This window comes from Microtus ochrogaster, chromosome 8, assembly GCF_000317375.1.
Source record: "Microtus ochrogaster isolate Prairie Vole_2 chromosome 8, MicOch1.0, whole genome shotgun sequence".
Lineage (NCBI taxonomy): Eukaryota > Metazoa > Chordata > Mammalia > Rodentia > Cricetidae > Microtus > Microtus ochrogaster.
The window spans coordinates 83,069,238-83,079,585 of NC_022015.1; the positions used below are offsets into that span (position 1 = coordinate 83,069,238).

General features: G+C 49.1%; 1 protein-coding gene across 23 annotated transcripts in view; it reads left to right on the top strand.

Moving 5' to 3' along the window:
• The first annotated feature begins 8,903 nt into the window (after positions 1–8,903).
• Positions 8,904–10,348, top strand: part of Tcf7l2 (transcription factor 7 like 2) — a 191,774-nt gene continuing 190,329 nt past the window's right edge. For 13 of the 23 annotated variants that reach the window (XM_005352488.2, XM_026781371.1, XM_005352490.2 and 10 more), the window contains exons 1-3: positions 8,906–9,615; positions 9,861–9,927; positions 10,160–10,284. In XM_005352488.2, coding sequence (XP_005352545.1) covers positions 9,427–9,615; positions 9,861–9,927; positions 10,160–10,284 — 381 coding nt within the window. In that variant the 5' untranslated portion in view covers positions 8,906–9,426. Of the gene's footprint in view, positions 9,616–9,860; positions 9,928–10,159; positions 10,285–10,348 lie in introns of all 23 variants that reach the window. The other 10 variants (XM_026781376.1, XM_005352501.2, XM_005352505.2 and 7 more) reach the window with 3 other exon arrangements.

Genomic DNA, 10,348 nt, shown 5'->3' on the forward strand with positions numbered 1-10,348 from the left:
TTCAGCCTGCTGAGTGCAGGTGCATGCTACCACACCCAACATAAAACAGATTTAAATAAAAATCTAGAGATTTGATATGGGTCAAATCTTGCTTCATGTTTTTCCTTTTTTTCCCCTCTTCCTAAGAGTAGCAATATCACAAGAGCCAGGATCTGAAGACCTTGGGACCAGAGAAGCCAGGAGCCACCTGGACAGGGCACGTGGACTTGGGCTGGCTTCTTCCTTTTTGACCCAGACTTCCTCCTTTCTCACCCATGCGGCTGGAGCCAGTGTTTCTCGGTGGCCTCCCTTTGAGAGCTGAGGCCCGATGGGAGTGTAGCGGCCTCCCTCCTTAGAGCTGGTAGTCTTTGCTGAAGGCTGAGCATTCTTCGATGGCTAGCCAATTGAGAGGGAGCCTTGGGGACTTTGGAAAGTTGTCCACTGTTCTAACTGGGTGGGAGGGACTTAGCTGGAGACACCCTCTGAGGGACTGCCCCCTTCCTGAAGTCCAGCCCTTCAAAGGGAGGCTATCAGGCTCCTGCAACCAGGGCCTGCTTGTCTTTGGAGGTCCACAGTTTAGCTCAGAGGGAGCTAGAGTTCTCTTGTTATCAAGTGGCTGCATCTGGACAAAGTTACCAGGAAGGTATGAGCAGGGATGAGAACGCAGGCCTCCCAGGTGCCAGGACTTGGGTAGTCCTGGCATTCCATGCCCTCTGGAGAGGTGAGGAAGGGAAAGGGAGACCGCCCTAGGAAACGCCACAGTTTACAGTAATCAAGGCTATTAATTTTACATGCTCATTCCCTGAGTCATGATAACCCTCCGACGCAGTTACTGCACCTTCGCTTTATAGGCAAGGGAGGAGTCGGGTGATTTATGGGCGGGCCCAAGGTCACAGGTTTCCGTGAGGCCCCTTCTGCTGAGTGTGGGTTCTCAGCATGAGTGATGGGGTCTTGTTGAAGTAAAAAAAAAAAAAAAAAACCCAAACCCTCCCAGACCATTCTGCTACTGCCCTCCACTACCAACCAGTGGGGAAGGAGGGCTGGAGAGCCCCTTCCAGATAGAAAACCAATTTAGTAAGTTGAGTATGGTGGCGTTGGGGGTGCCGTACCAACAGCTGGGAGGCAGAGGGAAGGGGGATCAGGATTCAAGGCCAGCCTTTGCTACATAGTAGGTCTGAGGCAGCTAGGGCTTCCCCAGACCCTGACTGGAACGTGAACCATATACCAGGCTGTTGTCCACTAATTGCCTCGCCTGATACCAGAGGGACCCCAAAAGGCTCTCAAAGGCATGTGGCAATCTCTTCCAAGGCCCCCAGCCTGGAAAAACACTGGTAAAAAGGAAGGCGGGACCGTGGCAAGGGGAGATGAGCTAACCAGAGGCTAAAGAGCTCACATTTCCCCAGAAACTTCTGGGCAGAGCAGCTGTTTCCCACATAGGAGAATGCCACCTCCAACATCTGCAGGAGTTTTGTTTATTTATTGAGACAGGATCTCTAACAGCCCAGGCTGGCCTCAACCTTTCGCTGTAGCTGAGGTTGTCCTTGAACTCCTGATCCTCTGATTGTAAAATGTGTCACCAGGTCTGCTTGTGTGGGGCTGGAAATGCAACTCAGGGCTTCATGCATGCGGGCGAGTACTCCACTCAGTGATTGACATCCTAAGCTCTGCATGTCTCCTGACCACCAAAGGGAGTTACTACTGACCACTGTGGTAGGGGTTTCAAATACAGGTCAGTTTCAGCAGGTGCAGAGAAGGACAGCCCACTTCCCCACCCACTCCTTACATCCCTGAAGTTTCCAAGACTGGCAAGGCAGAGAAACTTCAGTGTCTAGTACACAATGATATTATGGGGTAAAACAGGGATTTGCTGGGGAGAGAACTCTGGGCACCTCAGGAAAAAGGATAAAGGGAGGAGCAAATGCCTTTGAAAGAATAGATTTCTCTTTTTGTTGAGATCCTCTTTATTATTTATTTATTTTTATTTTAAAAATGTATTTTCTGTGTATGAGTGTTTTGGAAACATTTGTTTGTGTGCCATGCTTGTGCCCAGTGCCTGCAGAGGCCAGAAGAGGGCATCAGCTCTACCGAGACTGGAGTTACAGACAATTGAGAGCCATCACCTGGATGCTGGACACTAATCCTGGGTCCTCAGCAAGAGCAGCCCATGCTCTTAATCATTGAGTCATCTCTCCAGTATCAGAAAAATCCTGAGGATGATTCTGTTGTTGACTTGACCCGGTTCCAGGAACAAAGCAGGGCTCTGCTCAGGGCCAGGAAACTGGAGTTCAACTCCTGGCCTGTCCACTCAGCGGCTGCACGACACCTGGGTCTCTTGGAACCTGTTTCCTTACTGGTAAAATGGAATGAGTTTGTTTGTTCTCTGCCTCTGTTGGCCTTGTGGGAGGACAAGCCCCTTCTAGGACAGCCCATTCTTGCCTTTGGGAAGCTTGGGTACAGTGGTACTGGGGAAATTCATCACATATTTGTTACTTTGTTTCTTTTGTTACATTGTGTTGAGCTTGGGATAGAAGCCACGCATCCTTAGTAGACTTTGCCCCGTGACTGACCCTATCATTTACTTTTAAATTAAAAGAGTAAAATCGAGTATTTTGTCATGTATGTGCCGTGTGTGTGTGTGTGTGTGTGTGTGTGTGTGTGTGTGTGTGCAATTAGAAACACTCAGTCTCTCTGGCTCTCTGGGAACCTTTAAGGAATAACGATTAATGCTTTCTCGCCTGCTCAGGGTATTTACAGTGCGCCCTCAGGCTATGAAGAAGCCGAGTTTGCTCAAGATGACAGCCAACTGCAAGCTCTGTCATTGCTGAACCCTGTGCTGCAGGCTGCTGTCTGTACTGAGATCCAAAGTCACTCCGGACCGGGAACTCATTTCACTCTCTCCTCTCCCCCAGCCAGAAGGATGTTTCATTAGGAAACATGATCCACCCCCCTCCCCAATGAACAGAGATAACCGAGATTTTACAGTAGAGAAAGGTGTTGATTTTGATCCACACTCCAGCGATTAAATCAACATGATTTTATCCTTCCTCTGAACACATGGGCTCGACGGTGCATGAATTCCTACGGGGCTCAAGCCCTGGACCTTCCCAGTCTGAGTCTAGGATCTCTTTTGATCCAGCACCTCTTCCATCCCATGATGCTCTTGGCCAAAGGCAGGTGTGTCAGCCCACACCTAGATAAATTACAAGGAAACAATAGCATTGTCCTCTGAAATTTCACCTGCTCTGTCCCTTGAACATGTGTAAACCACCTTATGAGATTGCTCAACGCTGTCTGACTCAATTTAAAGTGCCCACATTTTGTTTTGTGGTAGTTGTTTTGGTTTGCAAGACACTTTTAAACATGGCACTGGGTCAGAGGGGGGCAAAGATGCTCAGTGATACAGGATGGGATCATTGAAGCATTCATTTACTTATTTATTTAAAGAGGAAAGGAAAAGGAAACGCATGGGAGATGGGTATGATGGCTTCATCTGGAAAGCTTTGCCATCCAAACACGAGGACCTGAGTCTGGGTTCCCAGCACCTGCATAAACATTGGGGTATGGTGATGCATGCTGGTTGTCCCAGTGCAGGGGAAGTAGAGAAGAATAGGGATCCCTAGAGTTTATTCAAAAGCCAGCCCAGCCTAGCCGGCAAGCTATACTTCAATGAGAGACCCTGTCTCAAAAAAAAAAAAAAAAAAGGCAGATGGAGCCTGAGGAATGACCCTTAAGGTTGACCTTTGGCTCCCACATACACATCCTTGCACTGATACAAACACACACCCAACTCATACAAAGAAAATGAAAAGAAAACATTGGCATTTTCACATGTTAAACACACAAGCGATTATTCATTCTGAAGCCATCCGCAAGATCAACTTACATGGAACTTTTTCACCTTTTCCCCATCTTTTTTTGCTGCTCAGAAACATTTAGACCTACCCTATGGCAATGATTGCAAGGAAGGCTCTGCCCTGTATACCAGGCAAGCACAAATAATTTGGTACAAAAGCAGCCTGGCTCCTGTAGCCTGGCATTAGGGTAAGTATATCTTAAGGAAGCTCTTATGCAGACTTGGCTCCGGGCGATGAAACGTCATGTCCATGTAACTGTAGCAAGTGAGATTTCTAGGGAGCAAATTAGTGAACAAACGTCTGCTAGCGATGGCAAGAAAGGAATCATACGCCACCCCAAAATAAAGCAAGTTGTGCAGTAAGTATTTCATTTATTGGCCTTCTTCTAATGCTATTAGGGTTAAAAGGCATCCTGTTGATAAAGGGGTCTCTTTAGAGAGGAGCGATGTCTTCTGGCAGCTGCTCTTGTCACAGATACCTATAGCGGCCATGATCAGTTTACAAGTGTGGGGGACACAGTATTTAACAAGTATATACACTTCCCACTGGTCTCTGGGACATGGGGCACCATTGTCCCTTTATTACCTGGATGGACGTCAATTGCTTTGGAAGTTGGTAGAACTCAGGAGAGGGCATGGGCAACTCACAGGAGTTGGTTTTCTCAATTTACCACGTAGGCTCTGGAATCTGAACTTGGATTGTCAGGTTTGGCTAATCTAGTCTATTATCTATGTCTGTCTGTCTGTATGCATGTATGTATGTAGCTGTCTATCTATCTAATCTTAGGTAAGGTCTCCTGTATCTCTCACACTGATTTAAACTTTGGAATCTGAACTCAGGTTGTCAGGCTTGGCTAATCTAGTCTATCATCTATGTCTGTCTGTCTGTCTACACGTATGCATGTATGTATGTATCTGTCTATCTATCTAATCATAGGTAAGGTCACTGATTTAAACTCACTATTTAGCAGAAGATGACCTTGAACTTCTGACCTGCCTTCTACTTCACTTCCTGATGTTAGGGTTACAAGCAGGTGTCACCACTCCTCGCTGATGCAGCGCTGGGAGTTGAACCCAGGTCTCTTGCACGCTAGCAAGCACTCTACCAACTGAGCTACACCCCAGCCCAGATGTCTGCTCCTATGTTGGCTAAGGGAGGAGCCTTCCTTTCCTGAACTTCCAGATGAATGCTCATCACCCACATGGGACAAAAGCAAACAAAAAGATCTCTCAGTGGAATCAGGACTTTGACTTCTAAACAACCCCTCCCCCGCTCACCTTTATAGCTTCCTTGTACTTCTAAATGCTTTTTTTTTCTTCCCTCAGTCAGCACACTCCCTGCCAAGATAAGCCCAACACAGTGGGTGACAGATCACCCATCTTACAGCTAGATCTGCAAGGGGAAATCGAACAAGAACAAAAACACACACATATACATGTGCGCACAAACACACACACAAATACACATGCATTCACACACATGCGGTCTCATGCATGCATAGGCTGATGTCAAAGGTCCTTGAATAGACTCTCGTCTAGTGATTGGAGGAGCTGAGCCTTTATTATGAAACCCGCTCTTCTAGATGATGCAAGCCAACCACCCTGGTAACCCCAGTATCACAAAGCCAGCCTCTTACTATGGCTTCTCTTTGCTGGGGTGCTGAGAAAATTTTGGTAATGACTGTAGTCTGGGAGAAAATGATAGACTCATGGGCTCTTTTGAACATAAAAAATGTAACAGAAAATATCTATACCTCATCCCCAAGGTGATGCAGGACAGAGAGGCCACAGGTAACACAGCTTGGCTTAAGGTCAATCTATTATTCCAGTTGCTCACCCCCTCCCTCCCCTCAGTGCCAAGAGGATGACTGGTGTAAACAACAGCCACCATCTCACTCCTATGGTTAGAAATCACACCCTACTCTCCTTGGCAACCTGGTCTTTTAGGGCATATTTATTTATGTAACACACTTCATAAGTGAGGCTCTTCATATACAAACCTAGCTCTTCTGTCACTTACTCCGTAGACCAGGCTTCCGCCTCCTGAGCGCTAGGTTCTCAGACTTGAGTCACGCAGGGCTAGTTCAGTACTTAAGTTTTAAGGCAATATACAAATTAAAAAATTTAAAACCACAAAGAGAGAGCCAATGGAAGGAAGGCCTAGGCAAGACCAAGAAGACAGGCATGGAGTAAAGAGGACAAAGGGTGGATGTGGGACAGCCTGGCACTTGGGGAGCTGGGCTGGCCCAGGAAGAGGCACCAAATGCTAAGAACAACATCTTCATCTATTCTGCCTACTCCCACATGCAAGGACCAGGATGTCCAAACGCCACGCAAGGCTCAAGCGACCATTAGAACCAGTTTGATGTCCCTCTTGCATTTTTGTTATCTTTGCCATTTGGTCAGAATTAGGTCATTTAAACCAAGAGTCATCAGGGCTTAGAGAGATGGTCCCTCAAGTGCTTGGACATGAACCAGCTGGAGTCTAAAGAGTCCTTGTCAAATCTATAAACCACAGGTCCACATGATGGGCCAACCTGGCTTTTCCTTTTTGAGTATTGTTTTACCTTGCAGCTGGCCAGTGGAAAGCCTTGCCCTGATCTCCCCTGCCCCCCCACTGCTGCCTTTCTGTGAACCACAATAAGTAGCAACAGGGACTGGAGGTCAATCAAGACCTTGAGGCTTTCTCTCCCCCAAGTCTTTTTATAGCACCATGCAATGAGATTAAATGTGGCACAAGACTTGTTATGGAATAACTTTTAATTGCTTAATTAAGTTGGAGATTGAAGAGACGATTCAAAGGTTTCCTATGAGTGAGAAAAATAAGGCTGTGCCAAACTAGATGATGGTATTGGTCACTGGAGAAAGTCCTTAGTGTTGACACATGACAAAAATGCAGTATGTTAAAAACAATGACACTTTAACAACTTCAAGTATATTCATAAGCTTTTATTGTACAATCAACCCCCTAAGGAACACAGAAGACCTCCCTACTCAACCTGATTCAGATCAGGGTTAGATTAAAATCCAAAAAGAACCCATCCTACAGGACAGACTTGTTCATTGAACGCAGACTCACTGTAGAAGTGTCCCATTTATGTCAACAAGCTCCAAACAGACTCGGCATAGTCTATACGGTACACGTTGTATACAGTTAGCAAGTGGGGAAAGCTGCAGCTGTATTGGCTGGATGTGGACTCTAAAGGTATCCAGAGGAAAGACCCAGAAAGGGCATCAGCTGTACATGGACTCAAGACAGGGCTGCGCTTCATGCTTAGCGTCTGTACTTGGCGTCTTGAAATATTCCCCTTTCTGTCTCCACTTTCCTCTTACTCCGCCCGCCGTCTGTCTTATTTAGTTAGGAAGTCTGAAGGTTAGTCCTACCTGCTGAGACTAATTAGCCCTCCACTCTGTGTCCCACGCAATCCGCCCAATGAAATGTACACATTTGTCTTGTTTTATTATTTTTTTTCCCGGGTTCTTTCTCTCTCCACTCCTGGTTTTCTGATGAATATGGAGGTCGGGAGCTGGTGGGATAGTGATCTCACTGTCTGCCTCCCCTATCCCATCCTTATTTTGCCTGCATCTCCCGCTTTAGTGTGCTAATGTGCCTGGGATTTTTTTTCTTTCCGGTGCAGGGGAATCCGCCGGCCTTGTCAATCTCAGTGTCATTATTTTCGGTTGTCTTCTTTCTGAGGCCTGAGCCTGTACAACAGTTTTGTTGAAACCCCAAACTCTCTAAATATTACACGGCGAATTGGTTACTTTTGGAAATCTACAACAGATGCGCTTTTTAAAGGGGGACGGTGGGCTAATTTAATGCTTTGTGGACCCCGGAGTAACATCACACCTAATAGTAAATTGACAATTCCTATTCTTTCTTTCTTTGGGGGTGGGTGGGATGGGGGCTTCTCTTTCACCTTGGAATTCCCAGTTCACTTCTCACTGTATACTTACAAAAAAAGGACCTTCTCACTCTCCCATCCAGGAACACTGTTTGGGAATCCGCCTTTCTCCTTTAACATAATTTTCTTCCTCATTTCATAGCAAATCAGTTTGCCCTCCCTGAGCCTAATAACCAACAGATACCTGTCTCAGAATTCTGGGCCTCCTCCCGCCTCCCCAAGGGCTTCTAGGCCAGCTTTGGTGACTGTCTCAGCTTCTGGGCATTTCCTCTCAGACCCTCTTGGAGAAAAACTGCAGACCCACTCATCCCAGGGCTTGGTGAACTTTCACTTTTATTTTCCCTGGCGCTGTTAACGCCCAAACTTTTCACCTCCAAAGTCAGAACGGACTTTGGATCCTACATCACTTCCTACTTCCAACGTCAGTTTAAAAAAAAAAAGAAAGAAAGAAGAAAACCCAAAACCAACAACTTTACATTTCCCTTAAGGATATTTTTAGTACCCCAGACAAACCTAAAGTATTTGTTTTTTTGGATAAAACGCCTTCTTGGCATATTTAACAGAGTGGGTCTTTACATTTAATGACGTGACTCACTGTCATTAAAGTAAAAAAAAGGGAGGGGAGCCCTTGTGGGTTAGCCTCCTTGAATGTTCGTGGCCCAGCCCCTCAGCTTCCCCAGGTTTTCTCAGAGCAGAGGGGTGAGCTTTTTGGACCAGTTGTGTCTTATCCCGCCCCAGGGCGTCCGACTTCTCTGCGGGATTAACCATTGAGCACCCTGTTCCCATGTCCCACAGTCCTCCCCTATTGGTCCCCATCCTCGAGACTTCTGGCTAATACTTTTTCTGGGCCTCTCCCCATCCCCGCCCCCCAAGTGGGCTTTCCTTCCGCCTTCCCCGGCTCAGATTCCGGACTCGGTTGCCACCCCCTTCCCCTCCTCTCCCGGTCCGCATTGTCTTTCGGAACCCGCCCCCTCCAGGAGCGGGGCCCGCACCGTCTGGGCGCCCAGCTCGCGCAGTGCGCACAGGCCGCACCCCGCTCGCCTCCCGCGGCCCGGCCCGCCCCGTTCGCTCTCCCGGCGCCCAAAGGATCATTGTTGGCCGCCCCCGCCCCGCCTACCCCGGCTGTTTATTTATGCACACGTCACCGGGCTCGCCCCGCCCCCTGGCATCTCATTAAGGCGAGTGTGTTCCTCTCGCCCTGTCAATAATCTCCGCTCCCAGACTACTCCGTTCCTCCGGATTTCGATCCCCCTTTTTCTATCTGTCAATCAGCGCCGCCTTTGAACTGAAAAGCTCAGTCTAACTTCAACTCACTCAAATCCGAGCGGCACGAGCTCCTTCGGTGTCTTCGGCTTCCCCCCCCTTTGCTCTTATATCTGACTTGTTGTTGTTGTTTTTTTTTAACCCCCGTTTTTTATTTATTATTTTTTTGCACATTGATCGGATCCTTGGGAACGAGAGAAAAAAGAAATCCAAACTCACGCGTGCAGAAGATCTCCCCCTTCCCCTCCCCTCCTCCCTCTTTTCCCCTCCCCAGGAGAGAAAGACCCCAAAGAAGGAAAAAAAAGTTAACCTTGGACTCGTCTTTTTCTTGCAATATTTTTTGGGGGGCTCGCAAAACTTTTTTTTTTTTTTGCTTTTCTTCCTCCTTCATTTTTCTTCCAAAATTGCTGCTGGTGGGTGAAAAAAATGCCGCAGCTGAACGGCGGTGGAGGAGATGACCTAGGCGCTAACGACGAACTGATCTCCTTCAAAGACGAGGGCGAGCAGGAGGAGAAGAACTCGGAAAACTCCTCGGCGGAGAGGGATTTAGCCGATGTCAAGTCGTCGCTGGTCAATGAATCAGAGACGAATCAAAACAGCTCCTCCGATTCCGAGGTAGGAAGAGCCCCTCGGGCTGGCGAGGTTGTTCTTGCCGGTTCCCGGGCTCGGAGACTGGGGCTGGAAGGCGAGGCGGGTCGGGGTTGCGGGCGGCGGGCGGCACGGACGGTTGCCGGGGCTGCTGACTGAAAAACTTGTAACCGTGTTTTTTCTGCACCCCTTTCCCCGCCGACCCTCCCTCCTCCGCACCCCCTCGGCGCGGCGATTGCCCCTCGCCCTCTCCACTTCGCCCCTCCGGGAAGGCGGAAAGACGGCCTCCCCCTCGCTCCGAAAGTTTCCGAGATAAATCCCGGGAAAGTTTGGAAGAAGGTGAGTGTGCCCCGCGCGCCCCCAAACCGCGCGATCGCGTTGCCCCCCTCCCCGGGGTCGGCCTGGTGGGTACCCTCGCCCCGCTCCCTACCCACCCTACCCGAGTTCCCGCGCCGGCCGGGCCCCGGGGACGCGCGCGGGCCCTCCGGGGGGACACTTGCTAAAAAGTTTCTCCCGCTCTCTCCCGCGCCGCGCGGCCGCCGCCGTCCCCTCTGCCGCCCCGCCATGTTAGCGGCCAAGAGGCAAGATGGAGGGCTCTTTAAGGGGCCACCGTATCCCGGCTACCCCTTCATCATGATCCCCGACCTGACGAGCCCCTACCTCCCCAACGGATCGCTCTCGCCCACCGCCCGAACCGTAAGTGCCACCGCGCTCCCCGCCCTGCCCGCCCTGCTCGCCCGCCCGCCTGCCGGCCCCGCAT